Genomic DNA, 21,771 nt, shown 5'->3' with positions numbered 1-21,771 from the left:
TTCTGACATCACTGATGTGGAGTTCCTCAAAAATGGACAATTCCTCAAGAAAAGAAATGTCAGTATTAGAGGTAACATACTGGGCTGAGACCAAAGTCCCCACTAGCACAGTATCTTGTATTCAACCATGGCCAAAAGCGTAAGTCTGCAGAAAAGCAAGACTTGCATAGAGTGATAATCCCCTTCAGTAATCTCCCAGACCGCAGTTTGCAGCCCAAGGATTTCCTGAGCCAAAGGTGATTTCTGTGAATTTAGTAAACCTCAGCAGATTTCTCTTTTATGAATGTCTTCAGTCTCTATTTGAACCTATGACCACAATCATCACACAAAATATCAAGTGGCCAGAAGTTCTGTAACTTATCTATAAATGTAATAACGACCATTTCCTTTTGCTTGTTTCCTACTTGCCTTCTTCTAGTTTCAAGTCCTTAGTTCCTATAAAGGAAATGTCAGTGAATTATCATTTCTTATTGGCTCTATAATTACCTCTCCATGACTTATCCTCTCACAAATGATTTTACATTACATCATTGTTCCTGTATCAGTTTTAGCTCAGTAGTTCCTTAAATGCAAAACATTACATATCTTTGATCACACTTGCTGCCCTCCTATGAACCTTTTCAATCGCATCTACTATATTTTACTTTTTCACATTAGGGACCTGTTAGAGGAAAATATAACATGCCAGATCCAACGGCCTGGGAGGCCATGTCCCCAGGTCCAACCAGCAGGCTGAAGCTGTATTCCCAGCAGGCACAAGCAAACAGAGCACACATATACACCACATATATACACATCTATGTGGATGGCCACACAGATCACAGACAGACAGGCAGAGCACTCACATGAACACAGACAGCAGCAACAGCCTCACCCTGCTCCCCTCTCCAGCTGAGAATGGAGGTCCATTAGTGAGAATACTTATATACATATGTACAAGGTGGATCCCCCCATCAGTTGGGCTCAGACACTCAGTCCACCCAGGAGATGCCCCAGGATCCCAGTCTCCCCAGTTGCTGGCACACACGCAAAGCTGACCAGGACTTCCCAGGTCCCAACAGGCGACCCCCCTGTGCTCTCGCCCTTAGAGATACACAGATGGTCTCACACCCAGAGCTGGCCCACCCCCCGCCTTGCTCCCAGGCCACTTGACCTACCCACCAGCTCATCCAGCTGGATCTCACTAGCGGTCACACACTCACACACACACACACACACACACACACTTGCTTTAGATGCTGCACCACAGACGCAAGGGCTCTTTGACTCACTGTCTGACTCCAGTTGCTACACTCATGCTCCTGTACAGACAAACATGCACACAGAATAGGAAGGAGTTAGAAAGGGATTTAATAAAATAGGACAGATTGTGCTAATCAGGTGCAGGGCACAGTCAGACAAGCAAATAATTTACATGTGATGAGTTGTTTTTATCCCCTTAGCCCTCTATTTTCCCACACTTGTTCTTCCCCAAATCACCTAATCCCCTCCCTTTTCCTGCCTTTGATTCCTCCCTTAAGCATCCCATAATAAATCCTGTGCAATCCCAAACTGCTTTTCCCTGGCATCCCATAACGTGTCCCACACCCCTAGGCAGTAAAACCTCTTACTCCAAAAGGTGACCCAGAGAGCTCCTCCCAATGACCTGGTTTGATAGGCTTCACACCTGGACATGGGGGCTGAGGCTCTTCTGACGCAGCCCTGGGAAGGACCTGGACAGGGTGTTTGTTCCTCAGGAGTCTGTAATTTGCGTTCCTGCCTGCCACTGTGTTTCTCCGGACTTGTGGAGATGGGCCTTTGAGGGGTTGATGGCTCCTGTAATGGGCCTGGGAGTAGCCTGGCAGGGTATTATTTGGGCTCCCCTTCTTGCCATTGCCTCTGGGCTTCTTTGTGGGTGTGCAGGTGAACTTTTATCACACAACCTAACAGGACCACAACTGCAGGCTGTATGCAAGAGGACCTCGATTTCTATAGACAATACAGCAATGTTTTCTGTTATGTCCTATAATCTCTTCTAACATCCCAGCTGCTTTTTACTTTGCTGCTGAGCTATATGCTGATTTTTTCATGGAACTACCCATCATATTTTCAAGATGTTGCTCCAGAGATATAACAGTCAGCTCAGAGCTGACCATATATTTGTGAAGTTTGGGTTATTTTTGCCTCATGTATCACTTTACAGTTATTAAAACTGAATTGCATCAGACACTTTAACATCCAGCCACTGAGGCATATATGGTCTTTTCCAGTTACTCTTTGCTAGTTCTCATCCTTACTATCCTCAGTAACTTTACATCAGCAAACTCTGTCACCTCTGTGTTTACTCACTCTTCTAGATCATTTATGAATGTTTTGGACAGAACAGGTCCCAGAAGTTGTCTGACAACCTCCCTCCACTGTGAAACCTACTCTTATCTTCTATTCCCTCTTGTTAGGTCAATTTAAAAGACTGGCTGCTTTTTTAAGAGCTATGGTAAGGTAATCTCACTGACAGGTTTTTGGAAATCCACAAAGCATATATCAATTGCATCTCCCTTACCACATGTTTGATGACTCCTTGAAAGAATCCACAGGTGTTTCTGAGGCATACTTTTCCTATACTAGTAAGATCCTTCCTTGTTCTACCTCTAAACTATAAGATACTAAGTAGTTTATTATTAGCTATAACTTTACAACCAAAAAGCAATGTGATAGTGGATGTACCCCTAGAGTGAAGAGAGCCTCAGAGCCACTGCTGAGTTACTCTGCTAGCCAAGAATAGCGATGCTGCTAGTTTGGTCCGGGTTTTATCTAGAGCTAACAACCAAAACTCTTTTCTCTCCACACCATGAATTCCTACACCCAAGATGAAGGTACCATTTTCCATTGGAGCAGGATATCTCAGTATCTATGGCACTGTACTACTGGAAACAGAGAGCAGCTCAGAGACTTTGAACTCTCTTTTAATGTAGTTTCACTGGAATAAGAACATCATGCTTATTGAAAGAAGCAGCAACAGTGAACTGATACGACTCTGAAATTATTATCTCAAGACAGTATGTGAAGGTTACTGGCCAGGGTACTTACTTTCTGGTGATACCTGAATAGACTTATTCACAGTGACATCAAAAAGAATAGACATAATTGTGTTACAAGTGAAAGCTTGATATGGACAGAGAGGAGAAACATCATTCCAAAAATGAAAGGACCCTTCAGAATGAATATACTTGCTGGAGTGAGAAAAGAAGCAGAAAAATCTGACTTCAAGGGATCTTAATTTAGAAAGCAAAACAGCAACAATGAAAGAATGGTTTTTAAATGTACAATGGAAGGAAGCCACCAGCAGCTAGGAGAAGAACTAGAACAGAACAGAACTATGCTGCTGAGAATCAAATGTCCTAACCCAAAGTAGAACTAAATGTAGAAAACTCCAAATTTAGTCCTGATGTAAGGGGAGGCCAATGAGAGAACATCATAAAACTAATTTAATTCTGAACACCTAAGTGTATTCAAACTCAGCACTGAAGTGAGAAATCAAACATTAGAGAAGTCTAAGAAAAAAGATTTTGTTTTTGTAATGTTGGTAGTGAGACAGTGTGCAAGTGTCAGTTACTGGACTGTACACCTGCTTGAGTGATTATGAAGTTAACATTGGCAGTTCATTGTACACTGTAACCATATTCAAATTCTTAAAGGACACAAGCAGTCAAAGAATGAGGAAAATAATAATGAAAGAGAATAAGGAGAAAATTATGAAGATGATTGAATTATTTTTCTCTATTTGAGACAAAAACAAAATTCAAGAAGAAAGCAAGACAAATAGATGGAGTAAAACAAATGCTGAATTTGACAACATTGTGGTCTCACCTGTCTCTACTTCCTTTGTCACAAAAATACTGTCTCTGAAACCTTCCTTTTCTGTTCGAATTGTAAAGTTGTACAGCTTACCAGGAGTAAGGCTGGAAAACGTTGCTGTTTCTTGCTTGACCTTCTGGACCTAGAAAACCAAATACAGCTTTCACAGAACTGCTTGCAAAATTTGCTTATCCTATGTAAATGGTACCTCCACCTATTTTAATGGGAGATACAGCTTTTAATTTAACCTCCGATTACTTAATAGAAGACTTTGAAAAATAACTTCATTGCCTATACACAAGTGGTCTTTTCAAAAACATACCCTGAAAGCACTCGCACAATTTGTACATGTAACTTCATATTGCTGAAAATCTCCATCAGCACGGTCCCAAGCAATCTGTATTGAAGTGTCCGTAACGTTACCTTCTCGTACATTGAGTGGAGCTGCCAGACCTACAGAAGGACATAAAACACATTACTGTTTGATCCAAGGCTTTGTTCAATCTCCTATGGAGACATAAAAGTGAAGACAATCAGTAACAGATTCAAACAAATAGAGGGCAAAATCTGATCTCAGGCATGCAAACACACAGACATGCCAAAACAGAAAAATGGAGAAAGAACAAAGAGATAATATTGCCACTATTTAATGAAAATTGCTTGCTTGCTTATCTTAAAATTACACGGGCCTGGACATGCCTTTCTCCCTGAGGACAGAACTGACACTCCTAGGCAGGAAAGTCCTCCAGAATTAAGTTAATCCCTCCAATACTACCACCATGGTGCTCAGAATGTACCTAAATTTTGTCAAACAGCTCAGCAAAACTGGGTAGGCCAGGCAAGACAAATACACTTTATCCCTAATTAGTATAGCCTTGTATGATACAATTCAGATCACATTACAGAGGAGCTTCCACTCTTCTCTGCATCTCTTTCATCCCTGCCGCAGCTGTTTCTGGCTGGAATGTACCAAAACTTACACTTTTTCTAAGAAAACCTGTATACAAGTGAGGGGTCAGTTTTTTTTTTTTCCTTCCAAGTTTTTGGGGCCCCAGAAGAGACAGACCAAAACTAGGTTTTCTAAGGCAGTTTCATGCTAAATTTAGGAAATGCTTTCATAAGATTGATCAAACCCCAAGTTTTTATTAAAAGTATATTTTAAGAAAAATCAGCTTTCAAAGTTTTCACTATTTGGGGAAGAATTTTTCTGTCTTTCCTTCATTCTCCTCTTCTTTCTTCCTTGCTTCTTTTTATCCTAACTTAATTTTTCCTTTTATAGCATTTCTACTCTGAAAGAAACAGAGCAGAAAAGAATTTCAAAGGAAAAAGATAAAACAGGAAAAGAAAAACTTCTGGAAGTATAATTATAATAAAAAATAGGAAAGTCAAAACATAGAATTTAAGCACGTATTTTAAAACAGTTTTTAAGTTCTTATTAAAATTCCTTTTTTAAAAGCCTTGCTAGAAGAAGTCCCCTTCCCATACTTTCTTAAATGTCTTTGTTATTGAATTTATTATCTTGAAAAATGGGAATCTCAATGCTTTTATTATTTGCTTAAAGATGCACCGGGAGGAATAAACTTACTAATTTAAAGACACAGAAGCAACTCCATTGATACTCATCTTCTTGGCTAAAATAAATGGTTGAAATGTGTCTTGTTTCCCACAAGGACAACTATTTAATACAGCCTAAATTCCTGAAATACTTCCCAGACATTTGATAGACTTGATATAAAAAACACAATTTAGAAAGTTTAGAAATAATAAGAGATCGTTATAGTCTTGTGTAAAAAACAGCTAGAGTTAGTATAAGTATTAATTGCTTACACAGATATATCAAGGTGATTTTTAAATAGCCTGTCTTTTCTACTGCACTGAAATAAAAAAAAAGTTAAAAGAGTTTACAAATCAAAATTTAATATGGTGCAATTTTATAGTAATAAACTTAAAATACTCACATGTTTTTACACCAGATACATGGTAAAAGGAGCTCAACATTTTTCCACTTTTTGTGGACACACAGAAATCATATTCTGTTCCTGCAGTAAGGTTTTCAATTGTTATTTTACCATCGCTTTTTAAAATGAATGTCGCATTAGGTCCTCCTTTACTTGTAACATATATGCCATCAAATACTCCAATATCAGGCATGCGAACAAATAATACCACAGCATTGCTATAAAGCACATAAGGAACCACAATTTGAACAGGCTTGGGCTCTAAAAGAGGAAAAAAAATTGCCACATGTTAAATCAGTTGAAAATAAACTCAATGAAAACCATACAATAAATCTGAAGCAACTGCCCTGAGAAATATGCTTGCCCAGTGCAAACGAACAGCTACCATAATAAAGCATGCCATTGCTCAGAAACAATAAACAACCTGATCTTTTTAGGTGATATTACTGGAATCCTGAAGCATTTGACAAATGATTTATGAATCAAAGCACGTTAGGCTTCCAAAGGTATCAATGAATTACCTTTTCAACTACCACCACACCAAGAAGGTAAGTCAGGATAGCTGAAAAAATACACAGAAATGTACTTGTGCACAGGGAGATGAACATGGAGAATGAGATATGTTTGATGGATGCAGTATTGATGTGTTTAGTTTTCTTCCCTTACAGCTGGCTCTGACAGCTGTGAAAAATCCCATCTAGAATCTTCTGTCATCTATGTCTTGAATGAGCTATTAAATCTAATCCTTTATAAAAAATTCTGAAAAAGACTAAGCCTGCTACCCTCCAAAATACTGTAATCATTTAGAAAAAAATGACAACACAGCATTTCATGTATCTATAACCTGACAGCTGCAGCCTTTACATACCACATGTATAAGTGAATCCTGCCCATTCCTTTCACCTACGCAAAGAATTTATACTATGCCAAATGCATTTCAACAGCTTGGTAAACTCAGACTAACAGGAAAGACCTTTTGATAAACAATGTAAAGCTTTTACTTTTCAGCTGCTACTACTTCTAACTCTTAAAGTCCTTTCCCAGCACACTCTCATGAATAGTAGGGTAATTTCTCTCTCACAGTTCACAGAACAACTAATGCATCTCCAAAAATAAATAATCTGTTTCAATCATTCTAATATTTTCCTATTTCAATGCAAGTCAATAATTCGCCCAATTTCTTCTGTCAGTGGGAACAGGATTCCCAACTATGGTCTTCATCGCAATTATCAGTACTACCAATGTGCTTCCCAAGGCTGCACCCTCTTTGGAAGTTAACGGCATCTACTTTGCTGTTATCAATTGGGATTGGATCAGTATATTTCATATTCTAGTTCTGACCCTTGGCTATTAAGCAAATCAACTTGATCTACCAAATCAGTTAGATGATGGTAACAATAATGAGACTGATGTTGTGTGTATTATAATCTGTAGTTTCCACTGTTAAAAGATGTCTTACTTAAAGTGCATTGAATGGTCTTCAGTTCACTCATATTTCCATTATTCACACTTGCCACTGCTATTTCATAAGCCATTCCAGGAATTAGGAGATCAACCTTAACTTCTTCTGTATTCTTTAGCAAAAACTTCTTAGTTTCCCCTATGTCTGCATTAGGTTTCACTTGAATGTAGGATTCCTGACCCTCTTGTGGCAGCTTCCAGTGAAGGATTACACTCTCTTCTTGTACATCCTCTGGGTGAATATAAACAGCTGTAGGTGGACTGACAGCTTGATCAAAGAAAAAGGTGTCAGTATAAAACCACAGATCAAACTTACTATCAATTTACAATCAATTCCCAGTGATGCTTTTTGGTTTATTTTTGCTTCTAAAAATGTCATTATTTTAAAACTACTAATTCATTTATTTCTTAAAATGGTTTGTAGACAACTACCTGTTACAGGCAGATTCTGCTTTCTGTGTTTTCATAACAAATAGGGACTTATTTTACAAGCATATGCCATTCCATTAAATATATACAGAGTAACAAAGATGACACAATTTGACAAATATTTGTCAAATAGGATGTCGCTTCTTTAGCACATATTAATGTGCTGTAAGTAAGTAAGTGAATAAATAAATAAAGGGATAGGTACATTCACTCCTTTGGAAGGTTCTGAAGGTTAGAATCAGTAAACAGAGAATATAGAAAAGAATTCCCCCGACTTCTCCCCAATACATTCCAACAAACAGCAATCTGTACATGGCCTTAAAAATACTTTTGTGCCTTGTATTTTCAATTCAAACTCTGTCTAGTGAAATAAAACCTCCAGAAAATGGATACATCACCTGTTGTGATTAATATAGGCTTTTCATGGCAGCTTAGAGTTCCTTTTTCTGCTACATTCTGTAAATATACCTGATACTGATGATAAGGTTTTACATTTTCTATTACTATTGAAGTCTTGCTTTTTTCAACTGGTAACTGTTCCCAAATGTTGGTTTCAGTATCCAAAATGTTGATGAGGTAGTAACGAAAAGAAGCACTGGATGAATGCTGTGGAGGCTTCCACTTTAAATGTATTTCTGCAGATGAAACATATGTAGCCTCTAACTTCTGGGAGTGCAATGGTCCTATTGAGTAAGATTAGGAATAGAAATAGGATAATAGCTTCTGATATCTTTTACCAATAACTAACTTTTTTTTCAAATACAGCTTGAAAAGTTAACAGTCCACACTTACTTACATAAATGCTAAATAGTATTAGAACAAATCAAACAAAGCAACTTTGACTGTATATCTAATATTGATATTTAGGGGAATATTCTCACTAATTGAGGATTTCTGAATCACCCAGATCTTTATGTAGAGCTCAGTCTCCTCACTTAGGTCCTCTCTCTTGTACTTCAGTCAGATCAGAAACATAATCTAAGACAAATGGTATGAATTAGCCATGTTGGTTAAAACCTGGTCCTAATGAATTAAATGGCAAAATCTACTGAATTTCAGAAAGTGTAAGTGTTCAATGCACACTATTTTTATCAATCATTTTAAAATAGTTCTTCATTCTGTCTCCTACACGTCTTCCAACAACTCGGTCACCAGTCTAACAATTAGTAAATTCTCCTATTTTTCCTTGCCTGGACAATCATGTTTCTGTAGATAGCAATGTTGCTGCTGAAAAGCTGATTTCTGAGATAAAACACATATTTGCTTCTCATAGGAGAAAGCAGAAATATCTTTCCTCCTTTATAGAGGTAACTTGCATTACAAGGTCTTATGTACAGAAAACAAACCATCAGATTAGGGAGCAGAGAAGCTGGTAGGAACAGGAGATGGGAGGACTTTCAAGTGCACTAAAGCAGCCTAGGGAAAGAAGCAGCGAACTGTACAAACTGTACTTGCTGGAGAAAAGGATCAGTTCTTTCCCCTAAAGAAAAATCTGTATTTTCTTCTGAGACCTCTGTCTCATATTTGGACTGCCTTGCCAGAATTGGTAAAAACATTAGAATGGGCAGTGTTTTCAACTTGTGTAAATCTGAGTATTTTCCCAATACCACAGAAACAGGAACCTGAAGAAAATCTGCACCTAAAATTGCATCCAGGAAGTATTTTTTCCTTGAGGACATGTCCATTTGATCACCTTTAGATGCAAAGGTATTTTACATCTCTACCAACTGGCAGGTTTCATTTGGCTTCATTCAGCTAGATTTTACTAGAACACAAGTTAATTGGTTCATGAATTTTTCTTATGCCATACTGCATCATGCAGTGGGTCAAAACACAATGTATTTTTAAACCATGAAGCTTGTCTTAATCTTTACTGCAGATATATATGGATATCTCTGTTTATTCCAACAAAATCTTTTACTTCAGATTGGAATGTATGTTTCTGCATTTCATTAGCATGGCCAAAAAATACCTTACTGCTACTGTGACATCCAGCTTTCCCTTTGGACATCAGTAGGAATTCTGAGAGTAAAATTATGGTAAGAATAAGCTTTTAAAATATACTTCACAGAAATAAAATTTGTAGCTGGCTTTCTGCTTGTGGCTACTGAAAACTCCTGAGTTTTTTCCCATCAATCCCAATACAGCATTTTAGCACAAAAGCAAAATGAAGACGTTAGAATCCATTATACCAACTCGTCAATCCTAGATTCAGAATTCATGTTCAAAGTTATTTGTATTTTCAGACAAAATATCAACAAAAGGAATAGCATAATTAAAGGAAAAATATAAAAAGTATATGATTATCTGGTTATTACTGCTATTTATTTTTGTAACTTACTTGTTTCTACCTTCAGAATTGGACTTAAGATAGTCTGTGCCCCTTCTGGGTTCCTTGCTGCTAATAAAAAACTATAGGAAAGGCCAGGAAACAAATGCACAATTTTTGTTTGAGTTGTATTCACAGGCAAGCTCAGAATGTATGGCTTCCACTGATCAAAATAGTACTTAATTATAAGTGCAAAGTCTGACTTAAGCCATATGTCCATATCACTCCACATAAATACAGCTTCAGTTGTCTTGACATCACGGACACTAAATGTGAAGTTTTCTGGTACCAGAGGTACTGAAAAAGAACACCAAAAATGAAAAAAATCATTGAAAATCATGAAAACCTTCTTCTTTTTATATTTGTATCTTCAAAGATAAACATAATTGGGGGAAGGCTTTGAAAAATAAATGCAAAAGATTGGAAGAAATATAGTTACATTCATATTCACAAATATATGGTAGCTGTATATAGCAGAAAAATCCTGTGAAGAAATAGTTTGGACCAGTGGGATCTCTCTGAAGGGCATAGCAGTCAGTTTCATTTTCTGGTATCATTGACAAAGTTGAGATACCGGCCTTTAGAAGATAAGGAGATCCATCTGTCCACAAGAGCTGACCTTCCTCCTACATTGAAAAAAACGGAATAAAACCTCCATGTATTTTTACATTTTATTGATGAATTATCAAGGCTTTTGTCCTTGCAAGCATATCTCCTAAACATCCAAAATTTACATACTTCATTTATACAAATTAATTATATAGGAAAGTTTTGAATGAAGTAAATATTTCAGTGTAAAATTATATCCCTTCTATTACAATAGATTACAAGGTAGTAATTTATATAATATAATATAAGCCACATAAGGCTAATGTGGAGTATTTGATCATTACAAACAAACCTTTAGAAATCACTATTAATCAAATAACCTAATAATCATAGATGGATAATTTTTCTAAAAATGTTACTAAAAAAAAAATTCATTCAGTCACAAATATTCATAAATTCAGCCTGAAAGCAAAAACAGTTTAGCTGAAAAAAATCCAGGGCTAGATTCACAATCAGATGAGGAAGTGCTCTCTTTTCCCCTTTCTCCCATTGGCCAGTAGCTCAGCGGTTAGGACACTCACTCACACCCAAGTCCAAGTTTCTAACCTTTGAGGCACTTCCAGTTTCTCCAGCACAACCCTACAAATACTAGACTGGGGTGACATGGTATTTTGAAGGAAAGATGCTTGTAGAACATGCTCACAGCATTGCAATACAGACCCCTCTAGTGGGAGGCAGGTTTCAGTCTGCACTATACCCCACACATTTATGCATGACATCGGAGCACTCTCAGGAGATATAGTAGCATAAGTGCTTTCAGGCATAGCAAGTCTGTGGTCCTACAATCTAAATAAATGCTTTAAGGACTATAAAGGAGAAAAGTTGAGCTACCACCATAATATTTTAAGACTTCCATTGCTTTTCCATTTTGTTAAAGATACTCAAAAGTGGGGGAGGGGGAGGAGAAAAAAGATTTTTTCCATTTCTCTGAGAAGACAACAAAAAATCATGTTTGTTGAGACTAAGCCTATTTTTTTCAATTCATCTGTTAAATTGAAAAAAATCAAATAAAATACTGTGATGTCTTTCATTTTCCCAACAGAGCGAAGAAGGTTTTCAATGGTATGAAATAATTCAACCTGACTTTCAGGAGGACTTGTGTGTCTAGCCTGCTGTCTCAAAAATATATGTAGATCAATGAGTATCTTTTTCTTATACTGGTCTTCCTGGGCACCAGAGTTAACTACAAACACAGGAAGCCACAAGATACTACCATGATACAAACCTCTGCAGAAGGGCTTGTAAGAGAAGCCTCAGTAAACAGTCTTTGGCTACCTTTTCCACTTCCTAACTCTGAAGAACTGCACAGAGTGTCAGGACAGACATGAGGGTATCACCAAAGCACTCCATTCATTCTTACCCAGCACACTCGCCTAAATCTCCAGTGTCCCTGTTGTCTTTCACAAGAACGCTCACCCTCGTCAGGAAGGGTTTGAATACAGATACAGATCCAAATAGCGTTAAAGAAGGAGAAACTGTGAGAATACAAATGCTACAGAACTAATCCTGCTCACAACGTTGCTAATTTTTATCAGAGTCACAGTGCTTGGCAGTTTTCCCAAGGCTGCTGAAACTTTCTGAGTAGGTTATAGTCTCCATTTTCATTTAACTTCATAGAATATTTCAAGTCCCATGTGTACTGGGACTTGAAAACAGAAATTTAACTCCCTAATGGTTCAAATACAAAAGAGAAAGCAAAAATAGTTGAATCTGTATTTTTTATCTCAGATTTTAAACAAGTCCTGCATTTCCTAGTGTGTATCACATGATCTTTGAACTCCTGGGGTAAGTACAATTTGGGGTAAGTACAATTTGGAGTTCTCATAAGATGACAGCAAATGACCAATGACGCTTAGAAGGACTGTAACATGTTCATACAGTACTTGAACATGCTAATTAAATACAAATATTTAGGAAAGAAGTGCTTGAAAAACAAGCATTTTATTATTATCCCTTGCTACTCTTAAAACAAGGTACTCATCTAGTTCATTTAACTGACTAGACTCCCACAAACATAAAAATGCATGTAATGATTAAACAGTTGACTAACAGTCAAATTCCAAACTGGCAATTAATTCTTTTCTGTTTAATCAGAGTTTAAAAAAGAAAAAAAAAACCCTTTCTAGCATTCTTTCGATCTGAAAAAAATTATGCTTTCATGAGACATCTATTTCTGGCAGCCTCTTACAAATGCTACTTTATTTCTAAAACACCAAGTTGATTAAGATTAATATCACTATGGTGTAAAAATTATAGAATTCTAAAATCTCGTGCATAAAACAATATTACATGTAAAATGCACGTATTTCTGGTGCTTTACTAACCAGGAAGGTTAAGAGTGCTTGTCTAACCACAAACCTAGACCGGTTTGTGTTTCCTCAGTTTGCATGTTATCCCACTCTGACTTGTTTCTGTAGCCCCATTAAGTTATTTAACAGAGTCTGCAAAAAAGAAATTTTCTGTCTATGACATGTTTATCACTTCCTTCCTGCCGTTACAAACAAGTTTACTTCATTTTTACTGTTTTTCACAGGATTTCTTTTTAAAATTAATTTGACCAAAACAATATTAAAATTAAATTTCAGTGTAGACTTTCCAAACCGAAAAACAGTGGCTTCCTCTCAACCTTCTGATACTTACCATGAAAGAAGTTTTCACTAAGGCTAATCACTGGAACACTGGATCCCACATTTCTGGCAGAGTGCCTTCATCTTTCTGAGAGCTTTCCCAACTTTTATTTATCTCTGTAGCTGTTCCCAAATCACACACCACACCACAGTGAGTCACTTAATAACAGCCAACCCCAGACTTCAATATCCATAGTAACTAACATACTATAGAATAAGATTTAAAATCTGGTAATGCAGCACCACCTACAGGCACAACAATATCCCTGTGAAGTACTCACAAAAAAAGAAAAAATAAACAGGTTATGTATAAACTATGTCTTTTTTTCCCAGCTATGGCCTGCTAAATATTTTCAGTATTTCTAAGTAGGAAGAAATAATGGTTCCTCTTATAACTACTAACAACTACACAAAAAACCAACCGATTTACTGCATAACATTTTTTATTCCAAAGAATTGGGCTCTATATTTCAAAATTCTCCTGCTTCCATATATGTAATAGCAAAGAAGATAAAATAGACTGACCTTTAGGTCATTAAGACCCGTCCATAACATGATTATTTGACTAATTGTCTGGAGATAAGACAAAATAAAACCATGTTCTTCTTCACTCCCTATGTCAAGAAGATGCGCCCCTCGTGAAGACGTTTCACAGATTTGTTGTGCCACCTTCCATGGCTTGCTCTCCTTACCCATTCGATAGCAGCTGCTTTGGAATGCCACCCACCCTTGGGAACAGGTGCCTATAGGTGAACAAGGACAGGATTTTAAAGACGTTCTGTACCATTTATGGCAGTGGTACAGTTTTAGATTCTTTATGATTACACAGACATTTTGATGATGATAGCATTTAATTAATTCACGACTGCAAACCCTCAAAATTCAGTAATTATTAATCAACCCTCCTTCAAAATCCTGAGTGTCTTAAAAAATCTGATTGACTGAATTAAAAGAGTACCAACTACTACCCACTGAAGCAAAAAAAAAAAAAGATCCATTAATTTTTATCCTACCCTAGGAAAAAATTCATTCTTTAAGCTTAGTTTCTGATGGTTCATTTTTTAAATTTTAAAATTGAAGTTAACAGATCGTTTGTTTTTAATAGTTTCCTGAGTTTAGGAAAATAATTATTTTGTTGAATTTGAGCCTCTATCAACCCTTCTTTTGTGTTGCTAATTTTAAAGATTTTAAGTTGCATTATCAGACTAGCATGTTTAAAGGAATGAAGTTACACAATAAAGCCATAACATGCTCAGAATCCCGCCTCCTTCAAAGCACTTCTAACAAAACAGCGTAGCTAGGTTAGCCACTCAGCAGTACAAACCCATCACTTTGAATGCTGGTAAAAAGTGTTTCAAATCCTTACCAAATTCAGGATTTTCCCTGCCTTTTCATTGAAACTATATAGCAAATTCAATCCATACACTCAAATAATTACAACGCCAAACCTCAACATTCACTTGACTCTATTTTAGACTGCAAAAAATGTAGTTAGCTTAAAATATTTGCACATACAAATTTGAACTCTTGCTCCTAAAAATACTAAGAAATACTAATTAGACTTAACATTCAATTTCTTTCAGCTTTCTAGAAATGAAACATAAACAATTAAAAATTGTAAAATGGAATACAAGATTTTTACAATTTACTCTTAACTCTTCTAGAAAATATGCAGTGCTTCCTTGCATTCACTGTGACCACAACAAACTCTAATATATACCTGTTTCAGCTTGAACATCCAGTGATTGAGACACATTTATAAATTCCAGATGTAATTGCTCAAATATAAACTTAAATGTATATAAGGTGGCAGGTGTCAAATTACTCCATACAAAGAATCCACTGGGGTTTTTAATAATCTGAGAAGTATCATTCAGTGAAACTGAAACTGAAAATTCTTTAGTCATTGTGCTCCAATTAAAAGACACTGTAGTAGCTGTCACAAATGTTTTGATGTCATTTTCTGAAATCCCACCTAGCAGACCAAGAAAAAATAAATACTGTCTTTATCACAACAGAATAATTAGCTCACAGTTTTATTGCATTAATTTTTTTTTTCTTTTAAGAAGCGGTGAGGGATACACACAGTAGGGAAAGAAAGCTTGTGTGAAAACAGAAAATGTCTTACTGAGCAATTAAGAAAGTCATGCTCTTTTTTATCATCAAGGTATGTAAACCTATGTCTGAAGCAACTAGAAATAAAAGTCAAGTGCATAGTTTAAGGAGTATTTAACTGTAAAAGTACATACTTTGCTAGAATATCAGTTAAGTAATAGATGTCAAATACAGTAACACATTAGTAGCATAATCATGAATTATTTCCTGTAGCTTGCTAAACATACTAACTTTCAGCAGTCAATGGCTGCTGCAATGTTTTCAACTTACTATGATTTTTTCCCAATGATGTTGGTTGTATTCAGATCCTAGACTGTACCCCAAAGCTATTATGAGCTTGTAATGTGTACAAAGGTAATGCTATGAACTATTTTAAAGCAATTAACAAAATTAAGATTAGAAAGCCCTTTCATTCTAGTAATAGGTGGGACTTGTGGTCCTGAACAGATTTACAGCTATAAATGATGTTTTTATAAGTTCCGTGGCTAGACTCACAAATTCTTATACTAAAAGTCTGTCCCATTTAGTCACAAAACTACGATCTTCAAGTGACTCGTTAACCCTTTTTAAAGAGGGACTGTCATAAAGCAGAAACAAAAATATTTAATATTTAACCAATATATTTAATTTCTATAAGACAAACAATCGCAACCCTATGTTGATGTGAAATTGCCAGGCTTTAAGTAACTTACTCAATGGTTCTCTTATTTATAAATCTCTTCTCCTAGAATTACTGTAGTATAGCAAAGTCTGTAACATTTAAAAATCTCCCAAACTTTTACATCAGTCCCATATTGGAGAATTATACACTAACCAAACGAGTTATATAAAGTTATTCCTTCCACTCTTCATGGTTGAAAACATACATTGATGCAAAGTTTCTAAATACACAAGTAAGCTCAGCATTTCAACCCCTATTTCTTTAATCTTCAGTATTAGACTAACTATAATGATAACAAAATATTTTTGTGCTACACTACTTACGTGTCTTAAATGATTTTACACTTATGATTCGGCCATTTTTTAGGGATTCTATTGTAATATCATACTTCTTATTTTCCTCAAGCAGAATTGTAGTACTGACAGGTTTCTGTTCAACTTTAGAAATGTTTCTTACATTCTGCAAGTTAAAAGAATTGCTGGATATAGTGAAAGTAATAAAAATACAATTCATAAATGATCTATGAATTTTTTAAAAGGGTAGCTTATATTTCAGCACGTCAAACTTAAGGCTGCAGTTAACCTGCAAAATACCCAATGCATTTAAAACGAAATGTTTTAGAAATCAAACTATTAACAAACACCTACATATTAAAATCCCTGTATTTTAAGTTCCAGAACATCCTGCGCTCAAAATAAGAACACCCTCCCACAGAGATCTGGGGGCAGTTTCTGTGCCTCTCCTGGAAAAGTTAGACTCCTTCTTCAAACCACAGTACCTTGAAGAACTTGCATATTCTTAACTTTGAACACATGCCTATCTATCCTTATTCAACCAGGATACCCACGGGCCTTTTAAGTCCCACTGGCTTCAATAGGACTCTGTAAGAGTGCACATAAATTACATGAATTACAGAATTCAGTACAATTTTTCCAAGCTTTCTCTTTATTTGCTATTTTACATTATTAAGTTTTTTTAAACAAACACACAATGCTATTAACTACTGATATCTATAGCTTAAATACATTTGGAAGTACTTATCGCTTAGATTGATGCGATTTACTTTTTGACTGAAAGCATCTGTGTGCTGGTATGTTACAATATAATAGTCTGGATCCTCTCTGGGCAAGTCAGTCCACTCCATCAAAACTACTCCAGCAGGCTTTTTCACTTGGTCACAGTCTAGACTCTCTGAACCCTGTAACAGAAACATACATGAATGCAACTCAGTAGAAAATGCAGAAAAATTACTTCTAACTAATTAACTAAATTCTGTCAATTTTAACTACTTTTACCTAGAACTTGTCAGATAGCAACAGTTTTTATATGGACCAGTATTACCAGCCCTACTGTGTGACACACAGAGGCTTCATAACTTTTTACAAGTTCTCCAGCTACAGATTCTATTTTTCTTTCTCTCTCCAGAGGTGGCCAAACCATGTCAGCTGACCCAAACATGCCCTACTAGGAAAAGAGAAATCTGCCATCATTTTAGAAACGAGGTCAGAGATTTCACTTGCAATGCACATACTGTAATCACAGTTAGCAGTCAGTCAGGAGTTGGAGGTCTCAGTTCTATTCTCACATTACATGGTGAAGACTTTAGTGGCACCACTTTCACAACTTCCAAGTATCTCAGAATATGAAACAGCACTACTAAACCAAACTACTTACTGCACACCTCCCTGCCAATCCAATTTAGACATGGCAGTACAAACTTCATTCAGTGTTTCAACTTCTTACAGAGGTCAACTCTTTCTAGACACAAGTCTTCTCTATTTTTGACACTACCTTTTTAATAACTGTACCTGCTTTTGAGGGACTTTGGCTTAGCTGTTTAGAGAAGCAGGTTCCTTCTATGTCTGAATTTCATTTGGAACCAGAAACTTACAGGTTGCTTCTATCTAACAAGATATAAACCTGAATCACACCTCTAAAATTCAGAGAAACCTGGGCATGTGATGCCAATCCTTATGACATAACATTTATTAAAAGATTGCAGTTCTGTGTTTTAAATTCCTTTTTTATTTTCTTTATGAATTGGGATGACAAATAAATGCCATCATTTAGCAATGAACTCAAAATGTAGTTCAAAAAACAAAACAAAAATCAGGGCATGAATAGGTACCCTAATACACTAAAATAAAAGTTAGCATTTTTATTATTATATTGCACTGTGTTGTCCTGTAAAGCAATCTACTACACACACACACCCAAATAAAAAAAACAAACATAAAAATACAAAACACTCAGCTCTTTCCTATTTGTTAACACAACATACTCTTGGACTCAGTTCAGTTTAAGGTAACTTCCTTTAACTAATGACAAACTAACATAACTATAAATCTGTCAAGATCTTAATGTTCAGAGTTTAGATCACAATTTCTAAAGTATAAACTTTATAAAGTTTATAAAGCCTTTAATCTCTATAAACCCTTTATAAGAGGGTACATACCACGTCTTGGAAGCCCCTGAACTGACATACTAGACTAAAATTGATGACACACATGAAAGTGTTTAAGGATATTAGACATTTCCAGTAAAAGTAGCAGGCTTTTAATTGATGGGTGTATAGCTGGCTTGCATTCCCTGAAAACAACCTAGTTAAAACAATCCAAAGGGTAGGAAAACCTGCTTTTAAAGATAATAAAACATGTATATGTGCCAATAATTGAATTTTAAAATTTTGTAATTTTATACTGTCAGCAATATTGTATGCCATTTTACCGCACATAAATACATACCCCTAGACCTAAAAACAAGAACTAAATTTGCAAGTGTACACAGCAATTTTACCATACTTATTTCTGATGAGAGGGATTTAAAATGTCCCTTTTTGTTGCCAGCACCTCGCCAGTACTTTTTAGGCCCTTACCCAAAGACTGAAGAAATTAAAAAAAAACCAAACCCCACAACAATTAAATTGACCAAAGAGCTAAGGTTCAAATCTGTCTTCAGGCTAGCTACATACCAGCTAGGAGACCTAAACAACAAACACATATTGACTTCTGCTATCAACTACTTCTCAACATATGACTCAAGTAAGCTTCTCGGTTTGAAAAAGAGGCACTTGAGGGGAAATATAACAGAGGTTAATAAAATCTTAAGTAGCCAGAAAAGTGAGCAGAGATTGATTTTTTATAAGTTCAGTGTGTAAGTTCAGCGTAAGTGAGATCAAGTACAAGAACTGTGAAGGATGAAACACAGCTGGTATGCTCCAGATTCAAAGCAAATGAAAAGAGGCAGTTTTTCACAAAATAAATGGTTTATCTGACAAAGCTTAAAATGAGTACTAAAAGTTTCTATAGGCTTCAGAGAAGGCTGGACAAGTTCACAGAAGAGAACGACACTGAAGCTCACAAAATGCACTGCAACTACATCTGTCTCAAGAAATCCTTAAGCTGCAAATGGTGGGAAACAAACATAGTATAGGTAATTCACATATTAGGCTGTTCTTACAGTCCTCCCCAAGGATCTGCTTTTTGCCACTGGTGGAGACAGGATACTGAACTTGCTGAAGTTTTTATTTCACCCCTTACCACCTTCCTTAAGAATCAGGTACTCTCAAGTACTCTGCAACTGTCAGGAGACTTCCCTGACTAAGGCAGATCACAGACTGCTGCACTATGGCTTCCACAAAAACTACTTGTTCTCAAGCTCAAAACTGGCCAGTGCAACGAGACACTATCTGGATACTCTCAAGGAATACACTGGGAGGTTGGGTACCGCAGCAACATTTCACCACCCCAAATACACAGCTCTCTTCTCCAAAGGAAGGGAGTGGTATTTGTACGAGCTGGTATTTGTACCAGAGCTTTGAAATCACCTTTGCTGCAATGCTTGTTAAGCTAAATGTAAAATAAAGACTACACATACAAACTCTAAATATAGATAAATATAGATGACACTATTGCAAAGCATATTAGAAAATTAAGCAGAAAGAGACATGTGGTTCCTACATACGTGGTTCTTTTCATAACACTCAAATTAAACCCAAAGGGCTAATCCACAAATGGCAGGTTTGGATCAGAAAGCAAAATACCTCTTGCAGAAGTACACTTCCTAAAGGCATAGCCAGAGTATACCCCTGGGTACCAGAACAACCGAATTTCCATCATCACAGCGCATGTCTCCGCAGTGTCCAAAAGGTGACAATTTACACAGCAATATGAGCTAGCTTAGGAATTAAAGATGCTAGGATCTCTTACTTCTTCTGGGGAACAACATTAAACCAGAAGCAGCAGGCAATAAAGCAGATTAAGGATCTCAAGAGAGCTTCCAACAATTTAAACAGAAGGAAAATTGGGAACGCTCAGTAACAATAACTGAGAGCTCCCTGTGACTGCCAGAATGACAAAAAAGCAGTTCAAATCACAAACCATCAGTTTTCAACATTTCAACAAGCTAAGTAGCTTATCTATCCACGCTCAAAAAAGGGAATATTTTTCTTACCTTAAATAAATATTTTAATAAAAGCAGGAGAAGAATTGCTTGATCCATAGAGAAAGAAACGTTATAGTCCCAGTGTCTATTATGTTTGAATCACAACAGCTTCAAAACAAAATCGTGTTAAAATTTCTAAGACATAAGAAGAGAAAAACTAATACACCTATTTATACTTCACACAGGCACAGCAGCAACCAATGGTGTACCCAAGATCTGTGTCTTTGCCCTGGCCCTGCCTCTTCCCAGGCCTCATATAAAGCTTCCGGACAGCAGCAGAAGGCCATCCTTTAACTTCACTGAACTATGGATGTGCCTGTTGTTTGTTAGTCCACAATAAAACCCTCAGTGTGAAAAACATCAGGGTTTTTTAAAGTTTTACAAGTGATTACTGTATTTAAATTCACTGAAATCAGTGGAAGCCCTTGCACTTTCTTCGACTCCAGTTATTATCCACAGTACACGTTTCTAGCAAGCTGCCCCTTAGTGTTCAAAATAAGCCTTAAAACAGTTTTCTGCGGGAGTACTAAGCACACCTGCAGAACCCATTGATATGTCTTGCTAGGGTGTCCAAGAGGAATAAATATAAACAGTGTAAGTTTATGATAATTTCTGTTAAATTTGCTCATCAAAAGACAGGTGCACACAAGTATAGCACCAGGAACTTCACAAGCAAGTCTAAAATTCCTTATGGAAAATACAAAATCCTACTTCTCAATATAAAAGCAGAGCCTATACGTTTCCTAACGCGCACACCATCTATTTATTAGAGCACTTCTTAAATTTCTAGTTAGTAACTACACGCAAGTCCCGGGAGAAACCTTTACAGCACCAGGAAGACCCGGGCGTTAGCGGCAGAACGAAGAACCGCCGCCGCTTTCTCCAGCCAGTTCCCCGCCGCGGCAGACCCACAGCAGGACGGCCGCGCAGACAGGGGAAGCACCCCCTCCTGACGATGCCCCCCCCCAGCCGGGCGGCGCTGGGGGAGCGCTGGGGGCAGCGCTCGGCTGCGGAGCCCAGAGCCGAGCAGGCGGCTGGGGGGCGGCCGCCGCCGCTTGCTGCTGCCCTGCAGGCCCTCCCCGTGAGGGGAGACGACGCTGCCCTTCCCCGCAGCAGAGGCGGGGAGAGGCGGCTGCCGCTGCACAGGCACCGAGGTGCGGCCGGGCAGACCCTTCGCTCCGGCCGCTTTCCTCCCCTCCTCCTCGCTTTCGCTGCCCCCACGCTGCACCCCCATTTGTTCTGGCCTTTCCTGCCCTTCCCCCTGGTGCCGGGCGGCGGCGGGAGGGTCGAGGAGCTGGTTCCGCT

The 21,771-nt window shown here is 37.2% G+C and overlaps 1 protein-coding gene across 1 annotated transcript in view; it reads right to left on the bottom strand.

Annotated features, from left to right (window-relative positions):
* Positions 1-21,456, bottom strand: part of PTPRQ (protein tyrosine phosphatase receptor type Q) — a 145,165-nt gene extending 123,709 nt beyond the window's left edge. The window contains exons 1-12 of the mRNA XM_075496279.1: positions 20,476-21,456; positions 17,087-17,221; positions 16,347-16,482; positions 14,968-15,222; positions 13,773-13,990; positions 10,451-10,637; positions 10,024-10,308; positions 8,081-8,365; positions 7,252-7,521; positions 5,793-6,053; positions 4,157-4,287; positions 3,847-3,976 (exon numbers count right to left, since the gene is read on the bottom strand). Of these exons, the coding sequence (XP_075352394.1) occupies positions 3,847-3,976; positions 4,157-4,287; positions 5,793-6,053; positions 7,252-7,521; positions 8,081-8,365; positions 10,024-10,308; positions 10,451-10,637; positions 13,773-13,990; positions 14,968-15,222; positions 16,347-16,482; positions 17,087-17,221; positions 20,476-20,523 (2,341 nt within the window). The 5' untranslated portion in view covers positions 20,524-21,456. The remainder of the gene's footprint in view (positions 1-3,846; positions 3,977-4,156; positions 4,288-5,792; positions 6,054-7,251; positions 7,522-8,080; positions 8,366-10,023; positions 10,309-10,450; positions 10,638-13,772; positions 13,991-14,967; positions 15,223-16,346; positions 16,483-17,086; positions 17,222-20,475) is intronic.
* Positions 21,457-21,771: the final 315 nt, after the last annotated feature.

Source organism: Mycteria americana, chromosome 1, assembly GCF_035582795.1.
Source record: "Mycteria americana isolate JAX WOST 10 ecotype Jacksonville Zoo and Gardens chromosome 1, USCA_MyAme_1.0, whole genome shotgun sequence".
Taxonomy (NCBI): domain Eukaryota; kingdom Metazoa; phylum Chordata; class Aves; order Ciconiiformes; family Ciconiidae; genus Mycteria; species Mycteria americana.
The sequence above is the reverse complement of the archived record's forward strand: the minus strand, read 5'-3'. Positions and strand labels throughout refer to the sequence as shown.